The sequence below is a fragment of the Nesoenas mayeri genome (assembly GCF_963082525.1).
Source record: "Nesoenas mayeri genome assembly, chromosome: 3".
Classification (NCBI taxonomy): domain Eukaryota; kingdom Metazoa; phylum Chordata; class Aves; order Columbiformes; family Columbidae; genus Nesoenas; species Nesoenas mayeri.
Genome location: NC_137544.1, coordinates 61111722 through 61126829, shown reverse-complemented (window position 1 = coordinate 61126829; position 15108 = coordinate 61111722). Strand labels below are relative to the sequence as shown.

The following is a 15108-nucleotide window of genomic DNA, read 5'->3' as shown; positions in this document are numbered from 1 at the left end:
CTGTCCACACAGTCCTGACAGAAGCAGCTGCTTTCTAACTGACACCAGTCTTGTGATTCAGTCCCTTCCTGTCAGGATAAGACATTTATTTCATCTGCTTTAATGAACACGACAGGTTAATTTACATGCAAGCAATAAATCCACCACTCTCAGGATACGTTTCATTTACTTGTCATATTCGCTGTTGTGCACAGACGTACTCAGCCCTGTACCTGCACGGCAGGTACTGTAGAGATAAACAGATATTTTAGGAACTGCTGTTCGTGACACACATGCAGCTGTTTTGTGAAACTCAGCTGAAGCAAGTGGCTGCAACAGGCAAAATCAAGCCTGACTGCACGACACAAAATGTCCATTTTGCTCCTGTTTTGGGAACAGGGACTCTGGCTCCTGACAGCGCTGCTTTTACCTGTCAGCTTGTGTGGAGAGTGTGAGAACAGCCTTGGCAGCACTGGTCCCACATAGCAGGCTGCCTCCTCGGAAGTCAAAAGCTCTGCCCTTACTGCTCTCCTTGACGAGTTCCTGAATAGAAACCGGCTGAATGACAGGATTGCTGCTGAGGGTGGTTTCCTGCTCAGGGGTCAGTGCCTGGGGAGACTCTCCAGGCTCAGAGTCCGGGTGCAGCCCTCCAGGTGCCTGCTGTGACTGGGTGATGGTAAGAGAGGGCTGGGAAACACCGTCACTGAAGTGGGTGTGCTCCAGTGTGCTGATGTACTCACACACCCTGAGAACAAACAGGAGAAGCAAAAGATGAATAAAAGCCCCCAAAACAACAGCTCCTCCCCCCACTAATCACCAGGTTCCCTGAAGAAAAGCATGGGTCTGTACTTCAGAGGGGAGTCAGGAGGATAGTGCAATTACAGCTGTTGGCTGCCTCACAGTGCCATCACTCTGAGAAGCCACCTTACATGGAAACCTGCTGCCAATTCACAGGCACTGATTTCTACATCTGCAGCAGATATGATGTACAGGATATTTTCCTCAAACCGTAATCAGATGACCTCTGATTTTCAGACTACACATAGATAATGTGTTTTCTTACATCCTTTGGCTTCCCGTGTGCTTAGATAGCAAATAGTTTAGTGGTGGTGTATGAAAAGCCCACTTAGGTACCTGCATCTGCCACAATCTTCTGGTAACTTTGAAGTTTCTAAGCATTGATTTTGTCTCTGAATAGTGGTGGAAAACAGCATCATCTTTTCTCTTACAGATACTGGTAGTTAATTCACTCTTGACACTTTATACAGAATACTCGTAGAGCATGTAAAGTCCTTTTTCTCAGTCCATTACTTTCAGGCAATGTGGTATAAATTCTGTTTATTTTGGAAATGCTGGCAGGTACCTGAACACATGAGGCCAACAGTCCTGATTGTGGCTTCCCATCTCCAGGCCCACATTAAGGACTGCATCCATGCACAAAACATGAGCAGTGTGCAGGCAGACTCCCTGCACTTTCCCCATCTGCTCCAGTTTCTGCTCCACTTTCTGTTTCACTGCAGCACAAAAAAAAAATAATAAAAAATACCAACGTTAGCTTCTCCATCTTTTAAACAAACACTGGTTTGTATATAGGGTGATGGCAAAGGTATACAGTCTGAAAGCTATAAAAGAACATGACTTTTAGACCAAAAAAACCACAAAAAATAAGAGAAACACATTTCTTCCTAATATACATAAGGCAGTTTTAAAATTAAAATCCCTGTTGATTGATCTTATATGCATGAAAAAAAAATCAATGCCAGATCGACATCCTCCACCCCCAAATTCACATCTCGTTGCCCACAGAATAGATGCAGATTGCCAGTGATAACAGATGTTTCTTTTTGGAGCTGGCTGGCTAGATATTTATTTTTACAAAAATCTCCCTTCCTAGTGAGAAAAAAAAAAAAAAAAAAAGAGTTTGCAGATTTCACATCTATTTCCACACAAAAGTTCCACCAAAGAGCTTTTGTTAATGTACACTTGCCAAAGCAAAACTAATCCTGAGCTGAACTACAAGCATTTGGACTTCATTCTTTTCCTGAGAACCTCTGAAAAGCTTAATTTTCATGCTGCATTGGAATGGAAACAAATTTTGAAGCTTTGCAAGCTTTCATAGAAAGATTTGTTGGCCCCTGGCCACTGCTACTGCCTCCTCTTGCTTCAGTGTTGCCTGGCCAACTCACTTCAGTCACATCTGGCAGAGTGGCCAAAAGCTAGTTTGTGCTCAGGCCTATTCAATTTTGTTTTCTCTACTGAGACACCAAATTTAAGTGCCAAGCAGGGTCATTTGTGCAACACTGTGTTTTGTTATGGGCTTCTTGCCACTAGAAATCAGATGTCAGACACATTTCACATTTCAGATATTGGAGACAACAGTTGACTTTATTGACTTCCACTGGGTTTGAAGTAGTGGTATAGAGATACAGAACTTTTTACATGTCATACATTTATCATGTTTTCATTCCAGCTTCATTTAACTTGATTCAGAAACAGTTTTAAATATCTGATGATGATGACGACAACAAAGGATGTATACAGAAGACAGAGGGAGAGAGATGCAAACTCAGCTTATATTACCACCCAGAATACTAAAAAAAATTGTTTCTCTGATGCTCTCTAGTACTCATACTAGTATCACAAGGCTTAAAAAGTTCACATTTCAAAAATGCTGTTGGCTCATCTGTTGTTCCACTGATTTCAGTTCCATATAAAATATAATTAATGTGACATAATGTTAAGAACCTAGGACAGCACGACACACACTGAAGCCTCTAGACATACAACCCATATGCCTACAAGTGAGTGGTGCACAGTACTAGCATTCCCTTCTGTCCTTCTGTGTATAGCAAAGTACTTTCTAGTTGCATCTTCACAAGCAATGTGAAATAAGGTAGGTAATTTAATCATGTAGTTACCCTGAGCTATAGTATCACTGGGCTCTTGGATTTCTTTTTCATCTTTCTCTTCTTGGACACAGGAGGCAGCAGCCATTTGGGCAAGAGCAGATGCACAGTTAGCAGCAACTCCTGGAAAGCAACAACACAATTATTGTTTAACCAGCATTTCCTCCCTAGTCCCATGCAATCTCAACAACAGGTTGTGTCAAGGAAAGCTGGCTCTAGGGCAAGTATGCTCTATGGGGAGTCCTACAGTCTAGGTTCCTATCCAAGACTGGAACAGGATGTTGCTTTTCTCTCTCCTAAATTCTTTCAAGGAAAGTTAGCATCCTATTTTATGAGTCTGCCATGACATCCCACACGCAACAGTACCTAGAGCACAGCTCAGCCGGGCTGCCCTCCTCAGTCCATCCAGGCTCACGCAGATGGAGTCCTTCTCCTTTTGGTTCTGCTCCTTGGCTCCTTCTGCTCCCAAGATGAAGGCCAGCCCCTTCGAGCTGCCTGCCATGCGGCCAGTCAGTGGTGTGGACAAAGTGTCAATCAAGTTCTTCCAACAGCCGATTAAAAGGTATCGGGCAAAAGCAACTCCTGGAGAGAGAAATGCGTTACTACTACTCCTGGAAAATGACACAACGGCGGCTTTATCATCAGTGGTAAGAAAACAAGTCATATTTGTCATTTGCATGTCAGGGCTACCAATTAACATATAGGATGTACTGACAACCCTTACATTGTTGTTCTAAAACACAATTTATCTAAATATTCTTATGGTATATAACAACCCGCTGCTGATAGATACGTTTATGCTTATAATACAGTCTTAATACCTGCAACAACAGAATCATCTGTCTTCTGGTTTTGGGAAAGAGGAGATTGAGCTGAAGCAGATGCCATCAATTGGCCACCAATTGCACTGCTTCCCAAACCATCGATGTCTGCCAGAACATTAAAAAAATAACAGATTACTATTCGACACAGAGATAGTACAAGGAAAGTGTCCCCTACTGGCTCTTCATTCAAATTAAGTACTAGTGCGCCTGACTTCTCAGGTATGTTTTTTAGTTGCTCTTTTCTGGCAGCCTTCTGAAGCCTTGGCATAAATAAGAGCTGTGGCATCTCATGCTTAACCCAATATAACTAATGTTTTCTTGAAGAGGGCAAATATCCCACTCTCAGAAGCATCAGCCCCTTTTCTCCTGAAGTTATGCATTCAAGAGAACTCTCAGCAAGGATTTCATGGTATTTTTTGCAGTTCAGAACTTCCTAAATGAAATTTTTAGTAGACCTATGTAGGCTCAGTCTCAGCAAAAGAAATACAACCCTTTCTCCAACGCAACAAAAGACCAGCTTCTCACAGGGAATTTAATGTTAGGGACATCAGATTGATTTCCTTTCTAGAAGCCCCTGTCCATCTGTCTCTTCTCCACATACTTCATGGCTGTTGTTTTTCCAAAGTGCTTCTTTCTGCTCTCCACTCAATAGCTAAAAGCAACACTCAGCTCAATACCATTAGCAAAAAAACTTTCAGAGCAATGCCCTTTGATTACCAGTTAATGGCTCAGTTGAAGCCAGTGTTCTCCCTGCATACACAGTTTTAATTACCTCTTCATAATCACACAGTATACACATTCAAGCAGACAGTGCATTTTATATCAATACAATATCATAGACATCCTACTGCCTTTCAGTTGATACCATTTGATTTTTTCCCTCAAATGAAGCTAAGGATTGTTTTTAAGAATTTGTTAGAGTTGCTCCAGATTTTCAGCTTCTCTTCAGTGCCATTTGGCATATCCCTGGCATAGCACAAATCTGAACCAAGGGGAGCTCAATCTGTGGAAGGCTTCCAGGACCAGAAGCTGCTATTTTTATTTGCACTGCACCACAGGCACGCTGAAATGGCTTTGCTATGACATCAAGAAAACAGCAGCCTTACCACCTATCCTTAACAGCTACCAAGTCTACCAGAATTGAAGGTAAGAGACGTTTTGGTTCAGTGAACAAACCTACTCTCCTTGTCTCCAGGGAGAGTTTGTTTTTAAACCCATGTTTCAAAATCTTTCTGTCTGATCCAAAACAAACACTTAAGTACCTGCCACAGTTAAGTCTGATTCCTTCTCTACTGGTAATTTTGTGAAACACCACATGTTGCATGATGACATGCTGTTCTGTATGTAATGCAACGAAGCAGCATATTATTGTAGCTTGTCTTAGACAGGTTTGGAAGTTAGCCTTGCCACCATAACACAGCACTGACCGGTCAGCATGGTGATAAGTGAAAGGCTGTGCTCCTCGGGGCTTCCCCAGTATCCAGCTTCCCCCAGCATGTTCCTTTCTAGTACCTGGTGGTACAGTTCTTCAACCCAGGCCTGGGAAAATACCATCAACACTCCGCTGGACTGGACCTGCTTCATGAATTCCTTCTGCAGAGAGCCATAAAAGCCAGATATAAGATAACAGTAAGCCCTACAGCATGAGCATCAGCCCCTAGATCTACTCCTCAGCTTGAGGGAATGCAGGAGTAGAAATGAAGTTATGCAAATGTAAGAATTAACCGAGGATCACAATGAAGAATGACACAAACAAGGAGCTTTCCCTTCTCTCACTGCAGTTCATGCAAGATGCAAATCATAACGACAGGTCTTGCATAGTAACAATGGGACATGCTGATCTCTCACTATTTCCATAAGGCAGGGGTAGAGTGTAAATTCCAGTGAAACGAAGTTGTGGCACTTAATGCTGCCTGTTCAGCAATCAGGCCCTCTGGCTTGAAGTCACCACAGACAAACTGGGGTCCAATTAGATATCTGAATTATTTTCAATAATACTTAGGTCATGCTCAGGCCCATTGTGCACAGTGTTACACCCAGGGAAGGTTCTGACACACAGAATTGCTTTAGCAGCTGCTGATTTTTTTTTTTTTTTTTAATGTTTAGGAAAACTCTGAGATTATTTCTCTTGGTCAACTTAGTTGAAAAACACAGATTCATATTTTATAACTCCTGCATCCTATGAAACAATTTTTAAAAAGCCCAAAAATCTGAGGAATCCCAGGTGACACAAAAATAATCAGTTCATATTACTAAAACCTAATTATTTTTCACTCTTAACTTCTCATGTCTTCAGCTGCATAAATACACATCAAGTATTAAGCAGGAAATTTGTCATTATGCTCAAAAGCAGTTGCAAGATGAAGGTATGTCACTTGATAACATGCACAAACAATACGTGCTGCATCACATGATGCTAATGAAGATCTGATCTGAAGATAGAGTATCCATTAAAATGACTTCAGTGATAATCAGTAAGCAGCATTCATTCCTCCCTGAATTACAGAGAAGCTGTGTAATTCAGACGCACGACATATATCATGTAAGATTCATAAGTAGCTTGGAGAACACTTGATTTGCAATTATTATTTCTCCACTTAGCAAGCAGCCTGAAGGCTTTACATGTGGGCTGTTTTACATGAAAGGAAGCAAAACAAATTTTCTTTTTTTAACAGTTTTCCCATATTCCCCAGCTCACCAGCAACACAGGGGCTTGGGCAGGCTTCTTCCGGTAGTAATCCGAGTTGGCCAATTTTAGGTTCAGCAGCAAAGTGTAATGTGAGACCATGTAGAGACTGTCTGCATTCATTAGAGTCTGGAAGCTGAAATTTAGGTTTCCCTCAAATCCCGGTGAGTGCATCATACCTAACAAAAACACCATGTGAGCTCTCACATTTTACACAGATTTTGCCTGGGAAAAACAAAATCAGAAACTAACCCTAGCATTTCAGCAGTAACAAATTGCTAAGACAGTTAATGAATTGTCAGTAGAAATTACTCTACTAAATGTACTAGAATAGAGAATAGAAAAATAAGTAGTCCATCTAGAATGCAGTGCTGCAAGGCAAACTGAACACTCCAGTCGCAGTCCGGAAAAGCAACATGCTAAATTTGAAATACCCAAGGAGCACTAGCATGCATTGGGATGACTGCCAGGTCCAAAGCAATGCTAACCAGAGAGGGGAGGCAAAGCCTCCGTACTTAAGTGAGCATAGATTGTACCCCATGGCTTAATGAGGGTGACAGCCCTTTTAAACCCCCTAGTAAATCTGCCTTGGCTGAGTGAGCTGTTGGATGGTGACTGGAGTGCTCAGCACCTTGCAGGGTAATCAGGCTGTGACCATCATTCTCTCCATGACCTATGTGGTCAAATATCTGGAGCCAAGCTGGCTGGATCTCATTACAACTCCAAGCCCTGTTGAATTTAGGCAAGATCTGCTTTCTAGACAGCGAGCATTTGCAGCTCTGTCAGGCTCAGATGCCACCTGTAAGTACTCAGTACTCCTGAAAACATTATTTGTATCAAATGCCAGCCTACAACCATGCCCAGTGGCACAATTCCTTCTTCCCAGGTAGGATGGACAGTATGTACATTTTCCTTCGAGTTAGCTGACCTATTGGTAGAAAAACATAAATCAAGTATGAGCAATACCTAAATGAATCCCCATGATCCGTAGTTTGAGCCATGAAAAAAAACATAAATATTAAGACCCCCCCCCACATGACTCAAAATACTTCATGGTTTTCACGTCAAGTGTGAAATCCATTCATATAATGTCAATTAGGAAAGAGTAAGGTCTAAGCTTTATCCTAGAGGAATGTTTGACGTGAAACAAAAAACCAGCTTCCAAGGTTAGCTACATGATGAAGCAAAGCTGTGTCATTTGTTAACTGCCGCAGTGGTTTACTGTGAATATATTCCTCCCACCATAAAGCTCATGCCTCTTCTTAGACAAAACACAACAAACCATTGACAAAAAAAAAAAAAATCCACACACAGAAAAGAAGCAAATGTTTTTCTTGCCTCGTGAGGGTTTGCAAGCTCTGTGTTGCTGCCTTCTCGGACTTTCCACTGTCGTCACTTTGGGGGCGTGGATAAGGTGAGTAACTGTTTGAGGGCGGATTTAGAAAGAGAGTAACTGTTCCAGGGTGGGTCTAAAAAATGAATAGCTGTTCAAAGGAGCAACCTTTGTGGAAGGGGAGTGACAGGGCTGGCCACAAACCACACCCATACAGGCTGGCCTGTGCTTGGGGTAGATTTTTCCCGGTGAATGTTAACAGAAAATCTTTACCTAGTACCAAAACTGCAACTACAAGCCTGAAAGTAGCCTGTGAGTAGCTCCAGTGGCTCCACCACTGAAGGCAAAGATGCATCTTAACACTTTGTTGGATGGAGGATCATGACATTGATGTAGCTGGAATATATTGATTTGATGCCTTATTTCTCTTAAATATGTACCTTGGGGACTAGAATCTGATAGGGTAATAAAAACCTCAAGGCAAAGAGGTATGTAAAAGAAAAAAAAAAGCTCACTGAATTCTGCATTAAAATATTTTTTTAAAAGGCTACAATTAAAAAGGTGTTTGGAAGTGGCTACTACATATTTGGTATGTATTTGAGCACCCAAAAGTGTTTGGGAAAAATATTGTGCCTAATTTCCTCTAAAATATGGGAAAATAAACAACTGCATTTGAGAGATGCTCAGATCTCGAAAGCAGAAGGTTAGCTCATGTGCAAACTTGTAATGATGCTTAACAACACAAAACCCTTGCCACTAAAAGCTATGGAATCAAAACTGAAAGGAGGTGCTAAAAACATTTGCTATGATATTCACACAGTTGCACACAATTTTTAGAATGAATGCCTTGACACTGCAGTTAATGAGAATAGTTATGTCTGAATTAAGACAATACTGATCATCAACTTTATAAAACTCTGCCGGCTATAATGAACAATGAGGTTAGTGCACTGTCTTAACAGAGAGAACAGTTCAGTGAAATTGGCCAGGTAAAAGAAGGTCCTGAAAAAAAACGCAAACTTAGTCTTTTATAGATTCATAGAATCGTTTCAGTTGGAAGAGACCCTCAGGATCATCAAGTCCAACCATAACCTAACCAACTCTAGCACTAAACTATGTCCCTAAGAACCTCATCTAAATGCCTTTTAAACCCCTCCAGGGATGGTGACTCCACCACTTCCCTTGGTGGCCTGTTCCAATGCCTGACAACCCTTCCCATGAAGAATTATTTCCTAATATCCAACCTAAACCTCCCCTGGTGCAACTTGAAGTCATTTCCTCTTGTCCTATCACTTGCTATTTGGGAGAACAGATCAACACCCTCTATACTACAACCTCTTTCTCACTGTATTAGCCGTACTGAATGATGACAAAAGCCGCATTTAGCCTTAAAATCTAGAAGTCTGCTAGGTCTTCCTCTTCCAGTGCTTTAAAACATTCTAAAGAGATTTGACAGATAAAAGACAAAAGAAGTGGTATAGTCATGCATGAGGGAAGAGGTTCACTAAAGTTTGAGGCAGAGTTCTAGTCCTGGTCTTCTGGCCTAACCTCAAGATCACTCTTTTTTAGGAAAAAGAAAACCCTTGTGACAGAAAAGATGCTTTTGAGCACCTTAATTAGGAATCTACCATCTTCCTGAGTTAAGGCTTATTTGGTCAGCATTTAAACAGGATAACAGGAATATCAGCTTATTCACTCAGCTTCATATCTAAATTATGCTGTATGATGATGGGAGGCATCCCTTCTGACTCTGTATGAGTTTAATGTGTGTGAGAGAGCACAAATGAATGAAGCAATGATTAGGAGAGGAGCAACAGGAAAGGCAACTGTATGTGAATTAAGTTAAAGAAACAGAGAAATATAGTTTAACAAACACTTCTACTTGGCCACTGTCAGGAAAAAGAAACCCTTCCAAAAATACATACATTTATACACATTTTAAACATATTATCAACAGGACAAACTAGCCTTTGCGTGGTATTTTTTTGTTTGATTGACCAAGTCAAGATCCCAAAGGTTCTAACCCTGAAAGACTGCAGGTTCTTCATTTCTTAAAAGGTAAGATCTTTAACTACTTTTCACTTGGTCTGAGCTTTGAGCTTTGCATTTCTTGTCATGATAGACAGCAATATTAAGATAAACAAAAGAGTGAAGAAGAAGAAGAGAGTCGCTTCTCTTTTCTTATCCTTTCAGGAGCTTACTCATGTGGAATTTTTATCACCTTCTTTGCAAGGCTGGTATTACTAATGGTAATGCAGTGATGTAGCAAGCTACTTAAACCTCTTTCAAAACAGGTGATGGTCCCCCCACAGCCTATCATGCTAAGGGGCAACCTCAACCTCTCTCTGATGACAGCATGCACAAATCTCAACAGATCTTCACAAATCTGTGAAGATGTATATTACTGGAGAAAACTTGATTTCTCTGTTGACTGAGGATGTAATTCAGATCCTGTTAAGAGTCAATGGACTGACCTCCCTTTGAATCAGTGCCTGCAGATTCAATTTGCTTTGCCCTGAATGAAGTGTGCTGCTGTGGAGGAATGTGCTTTGTAAAGAACAAACCTCCTTATTCTGGACATGTTCTCTGAATGTGAAATCCTACAAGAGAATCTATGTACAGTGTTGTCACAGTGTCCATGCTCATTGGACAGTAAATATTGGCTTGCAAACCTGAGCAGAAGGTTGAAGAGAAGCTCTGCAGTGCTCCATCCACCTCCTCTATGCTGGGAAGAGCTATAAGCCGAGGAAGAAGAGCTTCAAGTGACTGGATGAACAGCCGTGCACTGTGCTGGTCTGCTTCTTGGTTTTTCAGCAATTTCAGAGAGAGAGCAGCAGTACGTAAGGACCTGTGGCCTGGACAGTCCCGTGGTGTCTGCTCCTCATCAGCCAGGGAGCAGTTGTCAGAGCCTATGTCTGAGACATCTGACCTGCCGGAGTCCTTCTCTGCTGCCATGGAATACTGATCACATGAATCAAATTCAGTCCTAGAAAGGTCCTGGTCATCTACACTGAAGTTACTTTCACTGTATCTGGATCCATAGGACCGAGTCTTGCAGTCAACTGATAAGAAGTTAGTTATATCTGGATAGACTATGGTGTGGCTTCTCTGAACAACATCTGGCTGGTCGATGGTTTCTGACTCTGGTTCTCTGTAATGAATCTCTTTGCTTTCATGTCCAGCTGGAGATGGCAGTGAGTTTTTCTGACTTTCTGGATTATCCTCTGGAGTCGTCTGTCCCATATCCCCTTCCAAAGTGGTCTGACCAGTATCTGTGGTAACACTAATGCTAATATCAGGACTCTTCTCATTTCCCGATTCCCAGGCAGGATTTTCTGAGGACAGGATGCGCCTCTGCCACCTAAAGTCAGCATCATTGATCTCCATGGAGTCTCTGCTTGTCTCGGTCCCATCCTTCAATTCTTCTGTGCGCTGGAGTAGTAGCTGGATCTGCTCTTCACTAAGACCCCTCCCTTGGCTCAGCTCATCTAATGCCCCAAGCAGGGCAAAGACGCAGGACACCGAAGCATAACATGCTTCAATACCACCTTTGATGCACGCTTCCGTCATGCCGTCCATGATACTACAATTAAAACAGAGTTTATTTAAGTGATGCAGCACATATAGTGAGCACATGTCACTGTCATCCAACACCATCCTTCCATAGCCAGGAAAAAAATAAGTGAAATTATCCTGTAAGACTACTCCTGAGAAAGACAACTAGTATTAGAACAAATTTTTATGTCTCCCATGTGGACATTGCCATTCTGTAAAGGAAGTGACACCCAGGGAAACAGCTACCATGCATTTATACCAGCATGCACAGCATGTTTTCCCTTACAGACAAGCACTTACACTGAAAAAAAACCTCAATACCCAACAGAAGCTAAATTTAAAGCCATCTGTGTCCTGAAAATTATCTTTTCTTATCTGCAAGATATTATCTTTTTAAGAACTGATAATCCTTTTTGCTCAATATGACAACGTATAAATTTTCGATTACCTCTTTTGACTTCATCGTGGAAATGTACCTCTAAATAAGCACATAGTTATTTTCATTGCAAGGTTAGGGACCCAAACACAAGAATTTCCAGGTGCAAACCATCATATTTGGGTATTTTGGCAAACTCCACAGGGGAGTTATCTATGCTTTTACAAACAGGTCCAGACTGACAGCAAACCAGTAAGAGCTTTCACTCCTCTTCCATTTTCATAGCTTATTTAACCAGGGAGATACCCTGGTTCATATTTGGGTACGCTTCTGAAGGTATAACAGTTTAAGCGTCCTGGGTGCACAGGTTTAAGAGAGAAGAGGCTAAAGGAGGAAACAAAGCATACAGCTTGAGGAGATCCAGATGTGACTTCCTTTTAGAAATAGACCTCTTCCTGCATTCTGACTCAGAAGAGCAGGGCCCTGCCAAATCACAAAGCCGCCGAGGACTACCAAGTATCTGAAAGGAAAGGAAACAGAAATTAATAGAGGATTATCTAAGCATTATTTAAATACAATAAATGAGTCATAATTCTGTCCAGCCCTGGAACCCAGTGCTGTAATTTCTCACAGCAAAGGAAAACAGCACACTGATGTTCTACTTATTAAAGCTACCTTTCATCTTCTTAAAGGCATAAAAGCAGATAGAGAAGAGCAGAATATTCAACAAGAATCTCATATAGAATGTTCTCCAGTGCTTTACATTTTGACTGAATATGTTTCAACTGATACTGCACACAAGACTATCTTTATGCCTAAATATAGAGCAAGAATCTTGCATCATATTATATACCAAAGAGGGCCTTTCTCTTCAGTGACTGAGTTACAAAATGACAGGAATCATGCAAAGATAGGCAAAGTGTTTCCTTCCAACTCAACCTGCCAAGTGGTGTCCTGTTAATGCCCACCATGAAATACAAGGAGGTGCCTTTACAAACAAGCCCATATTAATAACCAGAAAGAGGCAACAGATAAATCCTGCAGGAAACATTAGATTGAGCTTTTCCTAAATGTTCAACTGTCATCTTCATATTGTTTGAAATTAGAAGAAGACAAGTGCTGGTTCAGACAACAACCCAGTGGTTGGCTGTGTGGTGTTAGGAGACATCTTCAGACACAGAACAGCCTAGGCAGGCACAAGGTAGAACAAAACCTGAACAAAGACCACCATTCCTACAAATTCTGTCAGTTGCCTCCTGTTCCACAATGTTAGAAGAAAGCTGCACATGTGAAATGGAAGAGCCCACGACTTCAACTGCTGCGCAAAGAAGTCTCACAATGCTCCAGCTCTAGTGCTGTCAGAGGCACTGGGCGAGAGGCCAGAATGGACTGGTCTTGACAAGGCCACTTAAGACATTTGCAGCTTCCTTGTGGCTATTCTAATAAAGCTCAAGAAAACGGTATTTTAAAAACCTGGCACATAATCAAGGCACAGGTTCACCTTAATGCCTGGAATATTACACTGTGAGGATGAATGTCTTCTTCTAGCAACAGCAGAGAGTAAGGAAAGATGCCAAAGAAATTGAGAACTGAATCACTGTACTCCATCTCCTCCAAAAGAGCAGTCATGACTCAGTGATAAGATGTGCTCCATGCAGTACCACAGCATGAACACTGAGGAGTTGCCATAGCAGCTTGCATTATGGAGACAAATATAACTATTATGACTTTGTAAAACTAAAAATACTTGTCAGAGTAGCTTTGATGCAACAGCTCTGCTCAGAATGGGCAATTTCAACATCCCTATTGCTAAGGTATGGGATGGTATACACAACAACATATGCTGTTATATAAATATTTTGCTTTACACGCCTGCATTTGCACGAGATCATCCTACCTCTTTCATGATTTTGATGGCCTCTACTCGGTGCTGAGGTGGTGGGTAAAGTAATATCCGGTGATAAAGAGACTGCAGCACAGGCTTCATGGATTCCACTGACCCCACGAGTCGAACCAGTTCTGCTGCAATATAATATATGGTCCGTGCAACTGGCCCACTCAGGGCAGGTGCTGTGGAGGAACAACCTGAACCCCGGCCATGATCAGAGATCCCTGAGGAAGGTGAATCAGCCTCAAGGCAGATGTTGCTGTGAGCAGAGGTGATAGTTTTATCATGGATTGGATTTCCCAGGATTACTACTAGAGCTGGACACAGTTGCTTCCTGAGAAAAAGAGAAAAGCAGCAGATGGTAACTGAAAAAAACAATCTCACAGGAACAGATTGCAAATAGCCCACAGTTAAATGAGATACACACTCTTGTTTTAATGATCAGTCAACAGCAGTGGTTTGATCGAATATCAAATTATGTCTTTTTTTTTTTTTTTCCCATGCATGTCCCAAGCATCAGCATGCTAGTGCATAAGGAAATACTTTTGGGTGCTTTAAAAACATGGTACTGATCTTGCAAGTTCATGTTGCTGCAGAGTGCTGCCCTTTGCAGGATAGCATGCCTGCCTCTTTCATTGGCTGCAACCTCTCGCAAGGTAGAAATGCTACCTTTCAGTCCAACTTGGGAGCTTTAAAAAAAACTGACCAAAACCCCTCAATCTATGTTAACTAGAAGGTCTGCGGTTCCATTACTGAACTGCACATGATGTATTTTTGTAAGTACCCTTAGCTGTGAACCTCTGTTTTGCTGGCTTTTGAGAACATAATTAAAGCCATTCACAGTAACTCAAAGTGTGTGTTGTAACTCCTCATAATGCCACTACACACTAAAAACATCATAATTCCTTCAACTGGCTTTCTGCATGAACACTCAAGTGATTCCACACCAGCAGATCACTCTTCTGTGAAGCAACAGCCAAAAGCAACGCAGCACTTTGCTTCATTAGCTGTTATTTCAGCTTTGCACTCACGCACTTGACATTTTACTTCAGTCTGCAAGACCCTAATTTAAAAAGCCAAGTGTTGCATGAGAATGTAGTCCCAAACCTGATTTTCACCCCTATGCCTCAGAGGTTCAAGCTGGCACCCACAGCAAGCACCCATAACATGTAATGACTTGGCATAAAAAGCATTAATTACATCCTCATAGGTAAGATTTTTATGTAGCCCAGAACTTTCATTGCTTCTCTTAATGTGCTTGCTAAAACAGCTCAGCTTCCTGAAGTCAGAGAAAGAAAACCGTCTTCTAATCAGATACCAGATAATAACTTTGAATCTGCTTTTCCATTTCTTTCTCCAATCAGGTATGCTTCAAAGCATATCAATTCACTGCTTAAGAAACGTGCCTGCCTCTAAGCAGGCATAATCACAGGTTGCAACAGCAATATATTGCCCACACGTTAGTCCCATCAAAGTGCTTCTGTAGTAAACTATGGAGAATACTGTCAGAAGAACATAGGGCTAAATCTTCTGTCTGCTCTCTTCTTTGTCTTCTGTTGAG

At 41.6% G+C, this 15108-nt stretch overlaps 1 protein-coding gene across 1 annotated transcript in view; it reads right to left on the bottom strand.

The window, feature by feature from the left end:
- The window catches only part of ARFGEF3 (ARFGEF family member 3), a gene marked incomplete at both ends in the record, with an annotated part of 83879 nt that overhangs the window by 21098 nt on the left and 47673 nt on the right, over window positions 1-15108 (bottom strand). The window contains 11 exons of the mRNA XM_080342427.1: window positions 410-724; window positions 1343-1493; window positions 2898-3008; window positions 3252-3467; window positions 3707-3814; window positions 5137-5302; window positions 6408-6574; window positions 7734-7817; window positions 10401-11311; window positions 12067-12179; window positions 13557-13881. Of these exons, the coding sequence (XP_080198553.1) occupies window positions 410-724; window positions 1343-1493; window positions 2898-3008; window positions 3252-3467; window positions 3707-3814; window positions 5137-5302; window positions 6408-6574; window positions 7734-7817; window positions 10401-11311; window positions 12067-12179; window positions 13557-13881 (2667 nt within the window). The remainder of the gene's footprint in view (window positions 1-409; window positions 725-1342; window positions 1494-2897; window positions 3009-3251; window positions 3468-3706; window positions 3815-5136; window positions 5303-6407; window positions 6575-7733; window positions 7818-10400; window positions 11312-12066; window positions 12180-13556; window positions 13882-15108) is intronic.